Below are 21,332 nucleotides of genomic sequence, written 5' to 3'. Positions count from 1 at the left end.
ATATTACATTAAAAACCCACAGAATTTCATAGAGATTAGATCCCTTCTATAGGCTTTTTGAACCATATAGAGTTCTATGGTTGGGATATAATTCTGTACTAAAATCCACTGAATGATTCACAGAAATCCATGGAAAAGCTATCTATTAAATTCTATATGGACAGTCCCATAAGTGCCTCCCCTTGCCATGGCAAGAGCAATAGCCACTGGCCCTGCTCTCTTACTCTGCAGAGGAGAATCACTGAGTGTAAAGCTGGAGTTATTTCATGCCTTAAGGAAGCATCATCATAAGTTTCCTGTAGATTAGCCTATAGTTTTATGGAAAAGCTGCAAATAATCCTCTTTAATAGAAGAGGATAATGCCTCTGTTATTAAAGGGATCTAATTTGTCTATTCATCCCATTGCATAAGAGCTACAGACATGGAAGGAAATGAAACAGAACCATAGCTGGGAACCACCAAATGCTTTTTCTGGTTATTATCGGTATCAGATTTTTGAGCCAATGTAGAATTGGGACAAAATTGTGTACTGCAATGAACGGAGGCAACAGAGACAAAATAAAGAAAATGCTTTGCCCACCTCGGGTGCCATCCAAAAGGGCGTTCCCACCGAAGTGTTTCTGCGTAGCCGGGTGCTGGTGAGCTGGGCTGAAACACCTGCAAAAAATGGATTCAGATTTTGGCCTAAAATTTATGATGTATTTTCAGTTCAGATTATATCAAGTCTTAGGAAAACAAACACATGATCTTTAAAGCATGTTTGCAAAACAGCAGTCAAAATCAGAGCAAGGTGTACCATTTATATGAAATTATTTATTTGATGAATTTCACATTTTGCTTTAATCATGACTTGTTCAAGGGCAGACCACAACTTTCTCTAACATATTTGTTATTCAGAATTGTTCAAATAATTGCTCTGAATAATTCTTGGTTTGAAGCTCATTCATTCAAATTCAAACTATTTGACTGGTGATCTAAATCACATTGTCTGTTTCCATTTGGTGACTGGATGAATACAACTCTTAATCAAGCCTGTAATGCAAGTGCTCACAGAAAGTGAATTTAAAACTTATTTTTCACAAACATTCCCCAATTTTCAGCTAAAATTCACACTCTGAACCTTTCTGCCAGCAGACTTGCTTTCCAGAATATTCATGAACACCCCAGTACAGCAAAGCTTTTAAGTACATGCTTAAGTCCATGCCTGTGAAGCAAAGCACTGAAGCTCATCTTAACCTTAAGTGTGTACTGAAATAAAGTACACGCGTCAGTGCTTTGCTGAAGAGGAATGAACTATCGTGACAAGTACAAAAGCAAACACATACAGAGAGCAAATAGAGCCAAATCAAATTCATTAAAAAATTTGAATAAACATACACAGAAAATGTTCTGCTCTATCCAGTCAACCCTGGTCAAAATACAGTTGAACATTAGCATTTCTGAGACTCCAAAAGAATTTACCAGTAAACCAATATTGTCTTCAAAGTATTTCAAATGAATGTTTTTTTCATAAAACATAATGTTGCCTTCCTACAGTATTATCCACAGACATAGAAAAAAATTTGGAATAGATATAATTTAGCAATGTTTGCTGCTAATAAATAAGAAATTTGGAAGCTGGAACATCAGCTTCCTCAGTTTACACTGTTAGCATCCATCCATCCTGCAGGGATTATACCCTCAGGGGGGATAATCCAAACTGCCACCTGGGCTACCCTAGCTATGCACAGTAGCTCAAGCAGAGCTACTGAGTGTCCGTCTACCCATGCTGCAGTGTAGACATCCTTATGTCTAAATTCCGATATGAACTTTTATTTTTAATCTCAGCATGATTGCAGCCCTTCAATGATTTCCCCAGTACCACACTGAACCATGTATTGGTTGCAGCCCTACAGCAAACGTCTTTATTTAACTCTGATTCTTGCTCACACCAACAGAGTTTGTAGCTGCTATATAGACTTGCATAGAGATTATAGTAACAACTACACACTAAAATGGTCCTGAATATGAATGATCCAAAAAAAAATGTTTTAAAAGAGAGAAATAAAGAAAAAGAACTGTAGTTCTCAGACGTTTTAGGACAATTTATACAGTGAACAATATGTGTTAATATGTATCATGCTGAAAGCAACTTAAGGAGAAATATAAATATATATTACATCCAAAAAATCTACTTTAAAGGAATGATACAGTTGCAAAGTCATTAATCAAAAGTTGAGAAATGCCACAGTTAAGAATGCCTGTGCCACTTTAATTTGGCCCTCTTGTGCATATGCTTTATGAGATAGTCCTTAATTACATGATCACATACCCCTGCATATCCCACAGGAACCCTACTGCATTCAGTGCACAGAATAGATGGCGTTTACTGAAAGGGTTCAATATTTATTTTTATCCTCATTCAATGTGTGGCCCTATGCCTTATTTCTGCACACCACTCAAACCCTGCACCGAACACAGAACTCTAATTATTCTTAGGGGCTTTTCTATGGTGTTCTCATCATAGTATCTTGGTATTTTTTTAAAATAATGAATATATCTTCACAATGCCCTTTTGAGGTGAGGCAGTATTATTAGCCAAAATTCTCAAATGTGTCAACTAATTTTCCGTGCCCAATCTGAGGAGTCTAGGTCTGCTTTTTCAGAGTACTTGGCATTTTAAAGCACTTTATATGTTCAGAGCAGAGCTCCTATATACCACAGCTGCAGCTGAGGGAGGTCAGCACCTCTGCAGAACAGATCCCAGAGTCCTGAAACTCCTGCCTCAGTCATTACACACCTTCCAATTTCTGCAACAAATGACACAGGCATAATACAGACAACAGCATCATTCACCACACAGCCCTGTTTCATACCCCAAGGAGGTCCATCCAATGCACTGAATGAGGCAGGGCTCCTGCCCTATCCTCTTCCCCAAAACTATCCTACAAACTCCTGTGCCATGTCCCCCCTGCCAGTTCCTGCTCCATCCTCCCATTGCCCATTCTCCTTCTTCTGTTATTGCCTGTTTTCTCCCTCCTTGCTCCTATCCCCCCATCTGTGGATCCTGCCCCTTTCCTCCTGTTCCTCTGCTCTTGCGCCTCTTGTTCCTATTCCTCCACCCTTTAGTCTTCTGTCTCCCTCTGCTCCTGCCTCTTTTCCAAACTTCTAGGTTCCTGTTCATAGCCACCCCCACAGCAGGGATGGTTCTTGGAGTGTTGCCCTGGGCACCAAATCGCCCTGCCACTCAGCTTTTTTGTTTCTTTTTACTCTACTAATTGGCTGGGGGCAGGGAGAGGACAAAACCAAGCCACAGCCAGCCACTCGGGGGAAAGGGGCTGCAAATGTTTTCCACCCTGGCCAGCAAAATGGCTCACACCATTGCTGCTCCCCAGACTCCTGTTCCACCACCCTGAATCTCTTCCTCACCTTCTGAATCTGAGTCACACCGTTTCCTCCTTTCCCTTCACACTACATGCAGCAAGGGGATCCGGATCACAGGAGAGAATGTTTCCCTTTCCTTCTCTCAGTTCCTGGGCCTGGGTCCACAACATCCCTTGATAACCAAGAGAAGTAACTGCAGGACAAGTGTTGCCCAGTCCCTGGAGCCCCAGAATGGTGCATGCTCAGCCCTTTTGTGAGGATAGCACATGCACAGTCCTGTCACATGCAGGGGCGGTGAGGGGATGGCATGGGGCATGCTCAGTCACTCCCTGGAGATGGCACATGCACAGTCCTGTCACACACAGGAGCTGTGAAGGGATGGAGCATGCTCAGTTCACTTAGAACTTTAAGAGAACTTAGATGCAAACTCCAGTAAGTCTCTACAGAGTATGTGTGAACTGCAATTTTTCAGATGGTCACAACTCGACCAAATTTGGGCAAATTGTCAGAGGACAGAAAGAGTCATGTCCCTGACACTAGCACAACCCCCTGCCAAATTTAAAGTCTCTGCTCCAAAGTGTGGGAGTGCTAGAGCTTCTCGGTGAAATCATTGTCAGTATTTGTTAAACACTGGAAAAACAACACACTTTCCCCTAAGCTCATTCTTAGAAACTCTAACTTCAAGCTGTAGTTTCCTCTTCCACATTAATATGTCCAGTGATGTGTTCTTGTTTTAGAAAGGAAAAGGTAGATTCCAGTCTACACTAGTTATTGATCAAGATTATACAGGTAAAACTGTCTCAAATGAAAAGTAATGTTGTTGTAACCATGTCAGTCCCAAGGCATTAAAGAGACAAGGTGGGTGAGGTAATTAATATATTTTATTGGATCAATTCTGTCAGTATGAGAGACAAGCTTGCAAGCTGACACAGAGCTCTTCTTCCAGTCTGGGAAATTTATTCCGATTATTACAGTTAAATACGTGATGGAACAATTATGCTAAACAATCTGTTCCATCTTGTATTTAGCTGTGATATTCTGAGTAAGTTTCCCAGACCTGAAGAAGAACTGTGTGTGGCATGGAAGCTTGTCTCTCTCGCTGACAGAAGTTGGTCCAATAACATATATTACATCACCTATCTTGTCTCTCTAATGAAAAGTGATTTTTAGCCCCACCATTAAATGCCAAAGAGATTACTAGGCTATCACTAGTTTTGCCTTAGGCCACATATGTTTCTCCCAGTGCTACTTAAAATTGAGTGTCTCTACACTCAACAGTAATGAATTTCTGTCTCTAGCAGCTAATAAAGAGGCATCTGCTTCCTAAATTTATTCCACAGATTTAAAACCAACAGATTTTAAATATAATTTTAGTTTTATAATACTGTGACATTAGGAGAGTTAAGTTTGCTTTCCCTTTCATGCATCCTATTATAATTCTGGGCCATTCCTTTATTGCCAGAATTCTGGCATGCCAGTTTTATGGGACTTTCTCAATATATGAATATTTTACTTTAGCAACATGCACAGTTAGGCAAACAGCTGTATAATACTGTATTTTCAAAACTGTTTACCTAACACTTTATACTGACTCATTATGATTTCCTGCTCCTTTACTGTTAATAAAATTTCTCTTTATATGTACATATCTGACTCTAGAGAGGAACCACAGCATTCTTTTACTTTACTAAATGTATATGTATTTCAAGATAGAAATATTCATCTGGGGGTAAATTCTATTGCATAGTTCCCCTTCCTCTAGCTCTCTCTTTATGCCTCTTGTGATGTTTCCAATCCAGCCAGGCTCATGTCTAACAGCACTAATCACAAATTAAATGGATCTGTTAGTTTGTGAACCCATAGGACCATTTTACCTTCTGCTCAGAGGGAATAAATGTGCTTAAGGCTAGTGAAAGCCATTTGAAAGAAAATAATGTATCCTTTCCATATGCAAAAGATGGAATATTTAAATTTAAATGAGAGAGAACTTCCTTGAGATATGATATTCTTAATGGAATGCAAAAGTATTTCATAAATAAAATGGCTTTTTAAGCTATTGTTTTTAAAAGCCTAAAATAGATTTTCTGACAGTATTTCCTAGGTTGTTCCATCTGCTACTTTTCCCCGTCACTCCCTAAATATCTCAACATTCCTGGAAAATTCTCTCAATAATTGGTGTTCCAGAAACACCTCTACCTTCTGAGTGGAAAATAAATGGATGCCTTTGGCTAAACTGCACACATCAAGAAAACAAATGGTAAGCAGTCATTACCAAAGTCAACAAGCTTGACTCCTCCTTCTGTTGTCAAAAGAATATTGTTCCCTTTGACGTCACGATGGATGATTCGGTTATTGTGTAAATGTTGAAGGCCCTGTATACCCATGACGACAAAAAAAATAAGTTTACTCCCTTATTTTAAAACAGTTACCCTACTATTAGGGAGTGTAATGAAGACAATCTGCACTTCACTATAGAAACATCTGTCTGCTTGATCACATGCTTGAGATGCCCCCCTGCTGCTATAACAGCCAGCATAATATTGTCATCATTACCATTGTTTATAAATGGAAAATGTATGAGATGGGTAAATTGCACCCTCTACCGTCATTACAAGCCTGATGAACATCCTTACCAAGAGAGCACCATATAAGATGTATGAGATTATAGCTTCATCCAACCGTTGGCCACACTTCAGCAGGCCTTTGACAAGATCTGTGACAGAACCTCCATTACACAGCTGTGAAGAGAATGGGGGAGCAAAAAAAGAAACAAAACACAAGACCCCTATTACTCAACAGACTTGTTCAGGTTGTGGATTCCTACTGTAGGAGGCTGCAACATAACACAAATCCCAGACCAAGTAGATTTCCACCTGCAATTATTTAAGTTGTCATCCTTGTCATAGAGCATATTTTATTAACAATGTTGACAATAAATCACAGTACTTGGGGGGAGGGGTGGAAAGCACAAGTCAGAGGTTGCAAAATTTAACTAAAAGTGAAATATTAAAACAGAAAAACTATATTTTATGATAAAAACAGAATCTAGAGATATGGTTTAATTTATTTGAATATTTTCACAATAATATGTGCATTGTCTTTTTGAAAAACTGCCTTTGTGTGAAGAAAAGGCCAGAAAAGACAAGATTGATGCACTTGATAACTGGGAGGCAACAAATTACAGTCATTTCAAACCTTCACTCCATCAATGCTCCTGCTGGCAGGCAATATAAAATAGACAGCAGCCATATCTCTATACTCGGACTTGATGGCATGCTCTGCCAACAACTGAGATTAAACATTCTGATCCAGAAAAGCACAGCTTCTCGCAAGCACTTTCCATTAATGGGCTGCCATACATCAAAGGAGGAGGAGGAGAAAAAGGAAAATTAGAACCTTTGTAAATGTGTTTTCACCCACATCATTAGTTCATCATCCATGCCCCTCTAGCAACCGTTTCCCTCTCATCCTCCTGCTCTCTCTCTCTCTTTCTCCTTTTCGTACTTTTATATTTACAACAACTGTATGACGCTTAAAATTAAAAGGAGCGTTGTTTGGCAGGGTTTTTTTGCAGGGTGGGGAGGTCATTATATTTGTTCTTCCGGAGTCACCTCTTATTTTTGCAGAGCAGTCCCTTCTACACCATACGAAGCTTTCTGTCACATAAAAATCATATGTCTATATCAACAAGATACTTGAACTCAGATCTAAATTCCCTTTGCAATGCCAGTATTCAGTCTAAAAACTGTAATGCATAAACTCAAACAAATGGCATGAAATCAAATTCTAAAATCCTCCTTTGAAATATGGCAATCTACTTCTTTTTCGTTTTTCCTTTCTTCCCTAAATTTTGTCAATCTAGTATCAGTCTCTCTGCACTCTAATTTGCTATGTGCTATAGAAGGTATGGATATTTTTCACCATACATTGTCACCATTACTATAGGACTAAAAAAATCTATTAGAATTCTGAACTTTTCTGCACATGAAAAGTGCATTATGCTAGCTACTTAGGATCCAGATCACATGATACATTGGCTTCCTTTACGCAAATAAGCTACTGAAGTAATATTCCATCAGTGGTTGATGGTGGCTGATGCAAGAGTTTGCCTTTCCTTTTTTACTTGGGAGCTTGCTCCATCCAGTTGGGAGGGAGTCCTTAAGCCACTATCACACACCAAATACATTTGTAGATGAACTAAACCCTTAGGTTGAAGGGAGTGTATGCGCTTACCTACCCATGTTTAGTTATTTGCCTGGGGAGCCATCAATGCCATGTATAGTCTTTATTATCTTTATTGTACTAACTGTGTACTATTGAGATGTGTTATGCTAATTTTATATGCATTCTTTTTTCACAAAGTGCTATAGCCAAACAGAAAAGTAATCTCAAGGGACTGGTAATGAGATATGAAGCCTTTCAGCTCAAGGCCACCACTTCAAACCCAACCCAAGTTGATTGAAAGTGATACAGTCTTATGGCTGTTCAGTAGCATACGTGAAATGAATCACATTCTCTCCAAATAGCTAAGTACCCACAACACAAAGACCACCACCAAAATTGGCAGAGACACCCATGTTGGTAATCAATAGAGAGCTCTGGAATGAAATGATCATGAACACTGAACTAGCCGCCTGCCACTAGAGGTGGTCCTTACATAAGAGAGCTAATGCATGTTTTAGGGACATGCTCTGTGAAATTTCTTATCTATGAATAAACATAAAATGTTAGTTCTCAGTGTAGCACATTCCATCATCATATAAAATTAAACTAAGGGCCCACTTCTGCTTCTCTTACTCACTTTGAGTAGTACCTTACCATGGACTTTAATGCAACTACTCACCTGACTAAGGTATTGCTCATAGTGAGTGAATGTTGCAAAATAGTGCAGGGGAAAATATTTTTGATTAGAAAATTGTAAAGATGCTCATCACAATGACTATATGATTTCATCAAAGAAACAGTGATCACAGTAACTGAGAGCTTTGTATATACCCTTTTACTAAAAAAAAATCACTACACTATTATAAAACATAATTGCTGGGCACAGACAAATCTGCATGCAATTCTAAGGCAGGGAATATTTCCAAGGTCAACTGTTTCAATAAACTTCTGTATAAAAGGAAAATGAGAAGTTTTGTCTTAAATTTCTTTACAAATTTTAAATTAGGTGCACCAAAACCAACAAGCTATACATCATTAATGCAAAAAGCTAACCTACGGAAATGGTATGTTCTTCTGACATTCATGATTGTGTTGTACAGAACAGCATGTCTGATATACTTTGGGATAAGAATGTTAGCTGTTTCTCTGTTAGTCACTAAGAACCCGTACAGCAAAAATACCTGATGATCATTTTGATAACCATTGAAACTTATTATGAAAATTGGCATATGGTACCAAATGTTGTCCTCCATACCGTATAATGTTGCAATGCATAAAAGTCAGGTTTATTGTATTACTGGGACAAGGTTAAAGTAGAACATAAAGTGATAGTACTTAACTCTGATTCCACCCACAATCCCAGAACAGCTGGATGGTCCTTCTAAAATAATCAGTAACAAACAAGTTAGTGCTCAGATTTATATTGATGTAACTATGTTATGGAAAAATACTGCTATGGTGCAACACGCCCTATGAGATCTCTCTAATCTCTGTGCTGGGCTGTATACACAATTAATCCTTTAGGAACATCCTAATCATCTGAGCGAAATCCTGGACCTAGTGCAGTCAGTCAATGACAGTAACTGCAGTGCAGTCAGAATGACATCCCTCATTTTGAGAACACTGAAGCCTGCTAAATGGGCAGAGTCTGCATAAGCCATTTAAAGTGCTAGATATTCAACAGCATCCTGCTTTTAATGTTACACTGCCTTAAGACAGTTTTCCCATTACATTCTCTCAGCCCACATTTGCAATGGGTGACAGGTTTGGTAAATACTGTGTGTGGTACTTCATCATGAAGTCATCTTTTGGATTATCCAACGAGACCTTGACTTCTCAACACTAACACAGATGTTTTCTCCAGCATGGAAGGTCAATTTACTTTCAAGTAAGAAAATTATTATGGAGCCCATTCTATGTTTTTGAAGACAGAATGAAGTACCTTGAATGGCAATAAAGTGCTGATACCAAGTCCCCATGTCTGGGGTTTGTTACTGAATAAACACTGAGTGTGTTTTTTTGAAGGGTGGATCTGCAAACACCTCCCATGGCCAGACTGTTTGATCAATATCCCTAAACACAGAACCCCAAAATTCTAAGGTTCGTCTCTCAGTACAGAGCACAGAGACCCACCATTTGCTGTTTCTGATTTGTTCACTTCTAAAGGGGAGCACTTTGCCCTAAAAATCCATTTTAATTAAGTTCTAACATTATCAAAATATCTTACCTCAAGAACTAGCCAGAGCTGTCCTCCCACGTATTGATCCGCTTTGTAAAACATTCCATAAAACTTAACAACATTGGGATGATTGGGAAGAAACTGTAAAATATTATATTCTGCTTCAATTTCCTCATCCACATCCTAAATGGAAAACACAATCAAATATGGTGCATAAATAAATAATAATTCAGTACAACAAACAAATAAATCTTCGTTGATAAAAAGAAGTAGCTATACATTATTTTATACTTCTAAATGTCTTTATTGTGCTGCACTGAAAACAATCTGATCAAATAATAAAATCTGGTCAAAAACCAATCACACAACAATTGTCTTATTGCAAATAAAAGTGTGAACTCCATGTGCAGTCAGTAGTTTTTGCCTCAAGGGTACACAATGTATAATACACTGCTACCACAAAAGTAAAAATGGTGCTTAGCTCTGCTCACTTGTCTAAATGGAAAATTTGCATATACACCTTTACCCCGATATAACACGAATTCGAATATAACACGGTAAAGCAGTGCTCTGGGGGGCGGGGCTGCGCACTCCGGCGGATCAAAGCAAGTTCGATATAACGCGGTTTCACCTATAACGCGGTAAGATTTTTTGGCTCCCGAGGACAGTGTTATATCGGGGTAGAGGTGTATATCTTTTCTAATCTGTTCCTTAAATCTGCATTTCTGATGGTTGAGCTACTGTAAACACATGGATCTTAGCTTCATTTTTTCTTTTTAAGGTAATCTGATGAACCTAGTTATATAGCAGTTTTAAAAGACATTAAATGGGACATGAATAAAAATAAATACATCTTTAAAACAAGAGAAATTTATACAAACTAAAGCCCACATGGAAAACGGACACAACAGGAACTATTAAACAGAGCAAAAATCAAAATCCTGAAAATAAGCAAAAATTTGACTATTTGTCTAAAGAGGGATTTTTGTGAAGATGAAATAAAAAAAGGACCAACTATATTGCACAATAACGCACATGAGCCCCAGTTCGGCAAAGCACATAAGCACATGCTTAGGTGTATACCTATTCCGCACAGACTTTGACTTTAACAGGACTTGAGGACATGCTTCAGAGTTAAGCATGTGCTTAAATAATTTGCTGAATTGGGATAGTTTGCTGTATCAAGACCCTGGTGCTTTATTCCGTTAATCACGTATTACTTATTACATTCTTCTGACTCATACTGTACAAGGGATGAACAAGTTGTATTTCTATAAATAAAAAAGGGTCAACTTTTCTCAGTACGGGCTTTACTCTCAATGTCCCAGTCAAATTCCAATGTGGATAATTACACACTGAAATCCTGTGGTTTCTATTGGACACAATATTTGCCACACACCAAGGTGTAGATGGTGCGACCTAGTGGTCAGAACAGGAGTCTGTCCTCATGGTCAGAGCAGAATCAGAGGGCAGAACTGGATGCATGGTCAGGAGGCAAGTGAATGGTCAGTACCAGGAGTCATAACAGAGCTGATGTCATGGTTAGGAGTCTGTCAGATACTGCAGCTTTCCTTTGACTTATTGGGAGCCAAAGACCTGATGGACTTCATGTTCCTCCTGCCGATGGACAATTACAGAGGGTGGAGGAGGATCTACCCAGTTGGGGAAAAGATTGTCAACAAATGGTTTAAGGAGAGAAACATGGAAGACAGGTGAATCTTGAGGGATTCTGGCAGTTGAAGCTTGAAGGCCACTGGTTTATTTGCTTGATGATCCAAAAAGGACCCAGGTATTGATGGTCAAGCTTGACCAAAGGATGGTCTGTTCTCAGGTTCCCAGTTGAGAGCCAGACCTTATCCCCTACTGCAAGGTTAGGGGCAGCCTAACGCTTTCAGACTGTGTAATGCTTATAAGTTTCTTTACTGGCAAGTAAGTGTTCCTTGAGTTCCTGGCATGTTTTCTGGACCATATCCATGTCCCTCAGGACAGCAGAGCCATCGGGCATGTCTGGATGGAATCAGGGGTAAAAAACAAAATTTGCAAAGAATAGGGTGTGTTGGGTGGAAGTATGGGTTGAGTTGTTGTACACAAACTCAGCCAAACAGTATTGGGAGCCAATCATCCTGACAGAAATTCGGAAAACAGCAGAGATACTGCTCCAGGATCTGACTGCCTCTTTCAGTTTGATCATCAGTCTGCGGATGGGAGGCTGTTAAGGTGAGGAATTTAGTGCTGAGAAAGTGAAGAAATCCCTGCTAGAATTGAGAAATAAATTGAGGCGCTCAGTCCAAAATGGTGCAGGTCGGTATGCCATGATACTGAAAGATGTGCTCCAGGAAAGCTTGTGCTGTTTCATGGGCAGATGGCACAGTGCAGCAGGGAGTAAAATGGGCCATCTTGGTCAGGAAGTCTACTTCAGTCAGGATAACTGAGTGCTGTTGGAAGCGCAGTAACTCCACTATAAAGTCCATTGAGAAGGTGGACCAACTAAATGGAGGTTTGGGGAGGGGCTGAAGGAGGCCCATAGGGTTGGCTCACAGGTTCTTCATACAGGCACAGAGGTCGCAGGACTTCACATAGTTTTTAACATCTGTTCATAGGGTCAACCACCCGAAGTAACTAGTAATCAGATTCCAGGTTTTAAATTGGCCGAAATGTCCTGCTATAGGTGAGTCATGGCACAATCTTAGCACCTGAAGTTGGGAGCTGGATAATGGTCATCAAGTAACTAGTGAGGGCCGAACAGACAAATTGGGAGGGTTTAAGGAGAGCGTGAGGGCTTTCTGTTCCACTTCACAGTACTCGTCCTTGCAGGACAAGGCATTTGTCTTCTCATTCTTAAACCCAGGATAGTAGGTAACCATAAAGTCAAATTGGGAAAGGAAAAGGGCCCAGCAAATCTGACATTGGTTGAGTTATTGTGTTGTCTGTAGATGCTCCAAATTCTTGTGATCTGTCCAGACTTGAACAGGGGCATGGGCCTCCTCAAGGAGGTGCTCCCACTCCTCAAAGGCAGCAATGATGACCTGGAGCTCCTTGTCCCAGACATCATCTCTCACCAGGAGTCAGTTTTCAAGAGAAGAGGGCACAGTGATGAAGCACCTGGTGAGAGGATCATACCTATTGCGAAGTCCAAGGCACTGGTCTCAACTATAAAGGCCTTTGTAGGGTCTGGATGGGGCAGAATGGGGGCAGAAATAAACAACTTTTTCAAGTGGTTGAAAGCCACCTGAATGTCAGGGGATCAGGTGAACTTAACTCCCTTCTTGAGGAGGGACATTATAGGGGCTACCAGGTCAAAGAATCCTTGCATGAATCGCTGGTACACATTTATGAATCCAAGAAACCATTACACTCCACATATATTCAAGTGTGCCTTCCACTTGGTGATGGCTGCAACCTTGTGAGGGTCCTGCTGGAGAGATGAGACAGCCCAGAAACTCCACGGTATCCTTGTCAAATTCACATTTCTTGTGTTTCACATAAAGTTGATTTTGGTGAAGCCAATCAAGAATGGTGTGACATATGGTGGTCATGGAGTTCTTGGTTTTCTGAAAAAATGAGAATATCATCTAAAATGATCACAAATTGATCGAGGATATCTCAGAAGACGTTGTTCATTAAATGCTGGAAAGTTGCAGGGGCATTACGCAGACCAAACACTTTGACCAAGTATTCAGAATGGCCATAGCTGGTTCAAAATGTTTTCTTCCATTCATCCCCCTGTTGGACTCTGATCAGGTTGTATGCTCCATGCAGATCTAGCTTTGTGAAGACCTGAGCCAAATGGATTAACATAAGAACATAAGAACGGCCGTACCGGGTCAGACCAAAGGTCCATCTAGCCCAGTATCTGTCTACCGACAGTGGCCAATGCCAGGTGCCCCAGAGGGAGTGAACCTAACAGGCAATGATCAAGTGATCTCTCTCCTGCCATCCATCTCCATCCTCTGACGAACAGAGGCTAGGGACACCATTCTTACCCATTCAGGCTAATAGCCATTTATGGACTTAGCCACCATGAATTTATCCAGTTCCCTTTTAAACATTGTTATAGTCCTAGCCTTCACAACCTCCTCAGGTAAGGAGTTCCACAAGTTGACTGTGCGCTGCGTGAAGAAGAACTTTCTTTTATTTGTTTTAAACCTGCTGCCTATTAATTTCATTTGGTGACCCCTAGTTCTTGTATTATGGGAATAAGTAAATAACTTTTCCTTATCCACTTTCTCAACATCACTCATGATTTTATATACCTCTATCATATCCCCCCTTAGTCTTCTCTTTTCCAAGCTGAAGAGTCCTAGCCTCTTTAATCTTTCCTCGTATGGGACCCTCTCCAAACCCCTAATCATTTTAGTTGCCCTTTTCTGAACCTTTTCTAGTGCTAGAATATCTTTTTTGAGGTGAGGAGACCACATCTGTACACAGTATTCAAGATGTGGGTGTACCATGGATTTATATAAGGGCAATAATATATTCTCAGTCTTATTCTCTATCCCCTTTTTAATGATTCCTAACATCCTGTTTGCTTTTTTGACCGCCTCTGCACACTGTGTGGACATCTTCAGAGAACTATCCACGATTACTCCAAGATCTTTTTCCTGACTCATTGTAGCTAAATTAGCCCCCATCATATTGTATGTATAGTTGGGGTTATTTCAGGCACTGCTCATAAATCTTTGGTTCCTAGCTCTGGATCCTTCAGGGGCTTCAGTGTACTGCAGAATGTGACCAGCCATTGGCTTGAGCTGGGCAGGCATGTTTGTCAGCACCGCAGGGAACAACAGTATAGATCATGGGTGCCATCTAATTTGGGGATCATGAGTGAAAAGTCAGGGGACACCAAGGACGTCCAGTGAGTACAGAACACAGATGACCCTGAACTGCAAGATGCCTCGGTGACCACCAAAGGTAAATGACCTCCAGGACAGCTGTCCGATGCTTAATGGGGCCTGAAGAGAGAAGTGACCCATTGATAGCCTTGACAAGCTCAGGGAAATCCCTGCAAAGGATTCCATGCCCCTTAATGAACTCCTGGTCAATGAAATTGCCAGACGTGTCCAAGTCAACCAGTGTTCTAAGTGGACATGAGGGATGGCAGAATGCCACAACTGAAGAGGGAGACAGAACAGGGAAGCATGCTGGTTAGGGGTTGCCAAGATTCTGGCAGATAGCTGGCTTCACAGTTTGCTGTGGGGAGGAGGGGAGCACTGACGCAACCGTAGCCCCCCAACACTGGGACCGGGCTTTGGTGCTTCTCAACCTGGAGGTGGACCAGTCTTTGGTAGGGCACCCTGCTGCAACATGCCTGGGCATCCCACAATGTAGGCACAACCCTAATGCCTGACAAGTATTCTTTTCGTTGGCAGAGAGGTAGAGCTCAGTAAACTTACATCATTTTGGGGTCTGGTAGGGCAATAGGAGCTCCAGGAGACATAAGAATTCTGACCAGTGGGAATCAGATGGCCTGTCATTTTTCTTAGGCTCCCTCTGTTAGCTGATCATCAATCCTAAGACGAAGATCAATTAAGGCTTCCAGGCTAGGTGGAAGTTCCACCCATGCTAATTCATCTTTGATTGGGTCATTGAGTCCCCGCCTGAAGTAGTGTTTCTGCACAGTGGATATCTGCAGCCAGACATTTAAATCCCTCTGCATATTTGGTGATAGACCCAAGACCCTGCCACAGGGCATGGAGAGCAGCTTCTTCAGTATATTCTTGATTAGGATAATCTAAGATGATCTCCATTGCCTGAACGAAGTTCTCAAAGTGTTCAAAGAGAGGACTGGACCCTTGCAGGAGTGATGAAGCGCACTTCAGGGCCTCTCCAGTGGGCAGACTTAGCACTAATCCCACTTGGGACTGATCTATGGGGCATGACTGTACATGCCAACATGAACTGGAATCCACAAAACTTGGCACAATCCCTGTTAAATTTATCAGGTAGGGGCAGCTTAGGCTCACAAAAAGTGGGTGCACGAGTCGGGAGTACAGAAGACACTGCCCGGATATGTACTAGGCCTGAAGGGATGCACTGTGGTCACACAGCATGGCGATCTGAACCTGCAGTTCCTGTAGGACCTCAACAACTTCTGAGAAGGTGGGCGGGCCTCCTTCTGGGCCCCCTCTATGCCAGAAAGTGGGCTGCTCAAACACACACTGAAGTGTAGACAGTGAGACCTATTGGTCAGAGCAGGGGTCTGGCGTAGAGGTCGGAGCAGAATCATAGAGTAGAACTGGAAGTATGGCCAGAAGGCAAGCCAATGGTTGGAGCCAGAGATCAAAACAGAAGCAAAGGGCAGAGCTGGAGTTGTGGTCAGGAGACAAGCCAGTGGTTAAAGCCAGGAGTTAGGGGTTCAGAGGTAGGCAGGGCTGGAGAGGAGCAAGGGCTGGACAGGAAGCAGGTCTGACACAGCTTCGGGTGCTGCTGATGCAACCAGTTTTAAATAGGGATCAGTTGGCTCTTCCAGCCAATCAGGGAGAACAGTCACTTAATGAGGGTTTACTGGGCCCAGCTGAGCTCAGTGGGTTGCTAGGCAACTGCAGCCAGCTGAGTTCCTGACAATATTCTTCTTCAATTCCTGTCTTAACTATTGGGTACGGTCGCTGTGCACTGTAAAAAAGCTGCTGCTTTCTATTCTACAGCTGGCAGCACTTCAGTGGTGGGTGAAGGAATTCCATTATAGAATTTGTATAGATTTTACAGTGATATGGGATCCTTTATGATGAACAGCATTATATGAATGTAAGATATTACCATTAGTGTATTGGAAATGCCACTGTGCAATCTGATCGTGTTCATGCTCCAACTGCTGCAACCTTGGATACCTAAAATCTGTACCAGCGAACTACCAAGGTGCACTGCCAGAAATCAAGGTCAGCATGAATGCTGATTTTGAACAACATAAGGCTATGAAATGGGGAGATCTTACCAGGTGCTAAGCAACTTTCACTCCCACTGACGTCGGAGGTCTTTGTGAGTTGAAAGTGCTCAGAACTAGAGTTGGCTGAAAACCACAAAACAAAGTGCAATTTCCAAGTGGCTGTTTGGGTCAACCAGATTCATTCCCCTCATTATTCTTGTGATGATGTTTAGGGGTTAGCTGTTCATCATGTGAGCACACACATTTGAATGTGAACAAGCATATTCCCTACTTATTTACCATCTGCTGTGTGTCATTTGCAATTTGCTATTCTGCTGTTTGAAAAGTTTCAGTCAACCAATCAGGGAGCAGAAACAATACCATGTTACTTAAATGACCAGTCGCTCAGTGAGAATAGTTTCATTGAATAGTTTTCTAACATCTCATTGGCTGAAACTTGTTTGCATAAAACTACTGATGAATATTTGTGAATAATGACTAACCATAAAATTTTGTCAAGTCATGAATGGTTCACAAATAGAAAGAAGTCAAAATTAATTATTTTAAACAGATAATTCAATCTGCTCTGCATAGCACCTTGTAGGACTATGTCCTAAATTATACAAAAGAGCCTTACAAAGAGGTCAGTATGAGGCTGGATGCAGGGTTTTTTTTATTTCCAAACCAAGTAGCCCACTCCTGCTCATAATATATTTAACAGTTCCCTCCAGGATGTTTTCAGTTTGCCTAAACTTTGAGTCAGAGCTTCAAGCCTGTTTGAGAGTAAAACCTTTTAAATTTTAACAGTGATTAAAATAGGATTATAATATTTTACTTACACTGATAGGATCCAGAATTTTTACTGCAGCCAGACTCCCGTCTTTCTTATTGGCAACCTTATAGACTTTACCATAAGTGCCTTTTCCAATGGTCTCTATAATTTCCCAGGTATCTGAGGGATCAGCTAATGATGCCAGTCCAATCATATTGGGATTATATTGAAATAATCCATATAGTGGCGTCCTGGAAAACAAAGTTTGTACATTTGTTAAATTTTATGGGATTTAACAAATTGTTTCTTATTCATTCATTTATGTATTTAACCAGCTAGCTGAGGAAACAGATTGAGCACAGAATATGGAACAGAATGGAACCAATAAGCGGCTGTTGATGGCTTCCTTCTGCCCTGAGCACTGCTACTAACCATAGAGCACTGAACCAACGGGGCAGGCAAAGGAAGAGCCAAATCAGAACCCAGAACCTCACCAGTGGATAAATAAATATGGCCCCACTGAACATTTCTCTTTCCCAATCTTTAGCTTTACAGAGTAGGAGTATTCTGCCTGTTGCCCTGAAAGGCAGTGTTGAGCTCTGCTGTCTTCTTCTCTAGCATTTGGACCAAATGGCTCTCAAGTGACTATGCTGGAGATGGATTCTTGTGAGCAGGGAAGGGGAAGGTGCCCTACCTTGGGGACCTGAGAAGGGAAGCAGTGGGGGCTCTTGGAGAGAAAACAGGAGAGAAACTGAGAAAAATGCATAAGGAAGGACACATTCCCTAATTATTAGGAACTTGAGCAAGATTCTGGGCACAACTATTTTAAAGATCTCCAAATACCCAGCCAAGCTGTGATTGAAATTTGATCACTCTGGAAAGGAACTAACATACAGCCAGAAGGGAAAGCCAGGAAAGGGTAGATCTAGCAGGAAGAAAGCTGGCAGGCTGAAGAAGTGAGTGAACAGTGCCAGTAATCAGGGAGAGCAAGTCATTAGAACAAGCAGCCTGCATTATTATCATGATATAGGTACTGGGTCAGTTTAACTCTGGTGGAAGGTGGCTCAACTCCATTGACTACAGCAGAATTGTGCTCACTTACTTCAGGCTGAATTTGGTCCATATATTTATTGTGTAAATAGCATCCTCTAATGTTCTTATTCTCACTAGTTGCGTCAGTAGGATTCATGTGAGAAAATTACAACTGGAAACGTAGTAATACAGTGCCTCCCATCGGAAGCCAGGGACATTCTGTCTGGTCTTCAATAAAGGGGGAGAGTGAGCTTGGAAATGTGTGGTGAGTTTTATAAACACAAAGTTAAAATTCATGTTTAGTTTATGCATTTTTTAAATTATATGGCCATTGTACTCCTTAATCCCAACCTTATTATTTACAATACTTTGGTTCTTTGTATCAGACTCAAAAAGTCCATGTTAACATTTATAATATAGGGTGATATACCTATCTCATAGAGCTGGAAGGGACCCTGAAAGGTCATCAAGTCCAGACCCCTGCCTTCACTAGCAGGACCAAGTACTGATTTTGCCCTAGATCCCTAAGTGGCCCTCTCAAGGATTGAACTCACAACCCTGGGTTTAGCAGGCCAATGCTCAAACCACTGAGCTATCCTTCCCCCCCGAGGCCCCAGCACTGTGCTTGACACTGTTCAAGGAACAAGTTCTTTCTCCAAAGTCTAAAGGACACAAATAGAGAAACAGGTCATGTTGGAAAGTCTATATTAACTTGAAGGTTTAAGGAAGGGGGCTTTGAGTTTGGTTACTGGCTCATTTGTTCAGGCATAGGGTGACCATATGTCTCGTTTTGGCTGGGACAGTCCCCTTTTTAAGACCTGTCCCCGACATCCCAACTTGCTGAGCATTTGTCCCATTTGCTCTTGCCAACTGATCATCAGCAAATGGGTCAAATGCCCAGTTTTGTGAAAAAGGTGGGGTGCACCCATCTGTGGGGTGCAGAGGAACGTTCGCGAGTGACAGTGCTCAGGCTCAAACTAGAACCCAATTCCAAATAAACCCAAACATGACTGACCTGCAAAACAAGCTGCACAATCTACCTGAAATACAATGTTCATTGACTTATTTTCCCTTCCCTGTAAACTACAGTTACCTACATAATATTTTCATCCCCAGTCACGACAAGCTAGCAAGAGGATTCTTTACTTTGAAAGAACCATGGGGCTGACTGGAGATACTTATTGCTGACAAAGGGTCATGAAATGAAGTGGAAGCTCTTAAACGTACTTTTTTTATTAATTCTGTGTGATTTTATTATCTGATCAGGATAGAAAAGGTGTGTCTGTCAACAGAAATTCAGTGGCCATTATGTACAGCACAGTGATGAACATGAATTTGTAAATATTTTATCCTTAAAAGACAAGGACAATATTGGAAATGTTCTTCATTACTGTAGCATTTAAAATAAAAACAAGAATATACAAAATCATGTACCTTTTGGTCTATTTTTATTACAGTGAACCTTTGTCTTTTTCCGTATGACTAAGTTTTATGAAGATAAGTGCTTTCGGGCAGGGACTGTCATTTACTATATATTTATACAGTGACAAACACAATGAGTCCCCAGCCTGGTTGAGGCCTTTAAGTGCTAGCAGAAAATAAATGTTAAATAATAATGTTTATAATAGAAAAGCCTACAAAACCAAACAGCCAACTGCTAAGTTGCAATGTCTCTAAGTTGTGCAGGAGGCTGAACTTGATGATCCCTTTTCTGTTCTCCCAAAATCTCCCTCATATGGAATACAAAGAGTGGCTTAAAGCTATGGTAAGATTAGTAGCAGTACTTCCACTGACCTCACCAGAGAGTGTTTCAGTTGCCTACAGACCATAAGGATTCTGTGAGTTCATCCACCAGATGGGGGACACTTTTCAGTAGTTAAGTCTGTTCTAGTGTACAACCCCCAATTGGCAAGCAAAAAGCAGGCTACACCAGATATAGAAAAATAAAGATTTGGTAATTAACACTACTGGGAGTGGAGCAGCTTTACACAGAGGCTATTTGTGACTGTGCAGTAGGGGTATTTCAGAAATGACCAGATGGCATCAGCCAGCCCACAGTACTGCACCTAACCTTATACACAAACACAGAAGTGACCAAATACAAAGCAGGTGCAACTCAATGGATTTTAGTGGACTTGCACCCACTTACACTAAGGTAGAATTGGGCTGCAGGCCTGCGATTTTTTTGTAAAGAGGAGATGATAGCCTAAAATTAAAATAAGCCTAGTAAAAGTCCATCTGCCAAAGTGAATAGCCTGGGTGATAAAAGAAACTATCCACAGAGCGCAACATCTGCTTGGCCACGTCTGGAGAGTGTTCCCTTTATTCCAAAATAGACACTCTCTCCAGCAAGAAATTAAACTTTTTTTTCTAAAAAATATGTTTTAAGAATTATTTTAGGGAATTTCGATGGCCAGTGTTATACAGGAGGTCAGACTAGATGGTTATAATGGTCCTTTCTGGCTCTCAAATGAATTCACACAGAAAAATGAAAAGACAGAAACACATCACTCACGGACAAACACTTTTCACAAAGTGATCACTCAATATCTCACCTCTCAGTCCTCGTCCTCAAAGGAAACCTGCATAACACCTTCAAAAGATGAGCCTGGGGACTTAAATTCATAACTCTGCTGGGCACTAAAAGCCATGGACTTAAACAGAGACACTGGTTTATGGCTCTTTACAACATACCCTGCTGCCTGCTAACTGCTAATTCCCACTTCATTTTAGTGACCCGCCTACAGCATGTGTGGAACCCTTCTGCTTAATCATCTGTCCCAACTTGTATTTAGCGCAGACTCTCTGGTTACTTTATCCAGACCTGAGAAAGAGCTCAGTGAAGCTTGAAAGATTGTCCCTTCCACCAACAGAAGTTGGTCCAATAAAAGAGATTTACCTCACCTACCTCGTCTCTCTCTCTCTCAATACAAATTTAGTCAGATCTGGCATGTCAGCTA

At 41.0% G+C, this 21,332-nt stretch overlaps 1 protein-coding gene across 1 annotated transcript in view; it reads right to left on the bottom strand.

The window, feature by feature from the left end:
* The window catches only part of MYO3B (myosin IIIB), a 298,690-nt gene extending 281,136 nt beyond the window's left edge, over nucleotides 1-17,554 (bottom strand). The window contains exons 1-5 of the mRNA XM_045033165.1: nucleotides 17,408-17,554; nucleotides 9,755-9,889; nucleotides 5,997-6,101; nucleotides 5,636-5,735; nucleotides 581-657 (exon numbers count right to left, since the gene is read on the bottom strand). Of these exons, the coding sequence (XP_044889100.1) occupies nucleotides 581-657; nucleotides 5,636-5,735; nucleotides 5,997-6,101; nucleotides 9,755-9,889; nucleotides 17,408-17,554 (564 nt within the window). The remainder of the gene's footprint in view (nucleotides 1-580; nucleotides 658-5,635; nucleotides 5,736-5,996; nucleotides 6,102-9,754; nucleotides 9,890-17,407) is intronic.
* Between the last annotated feature and the right edge of the window lie 3,778 nt (nucleotides 17,555-21,332).

Source organism: Mauremys mutica, chromosome 10 (assembly GCF_020497125.1).
Source record: "Mauremys mutica isolate MM-2020 ecotype Southern chromosome 10, ASM2049712v1, whole genome shotgun sequence".
NCBI classification, from domain to species: Eukaryota; Metazoa; Chordata; order Testudines; family Geoemydidae; genus Mauremys; species Mauremys mutica.
Note: the sequence above shows the minus strand (reverse complement) of the source record. Positions and strands in the feature narration are given on the sequence as shown.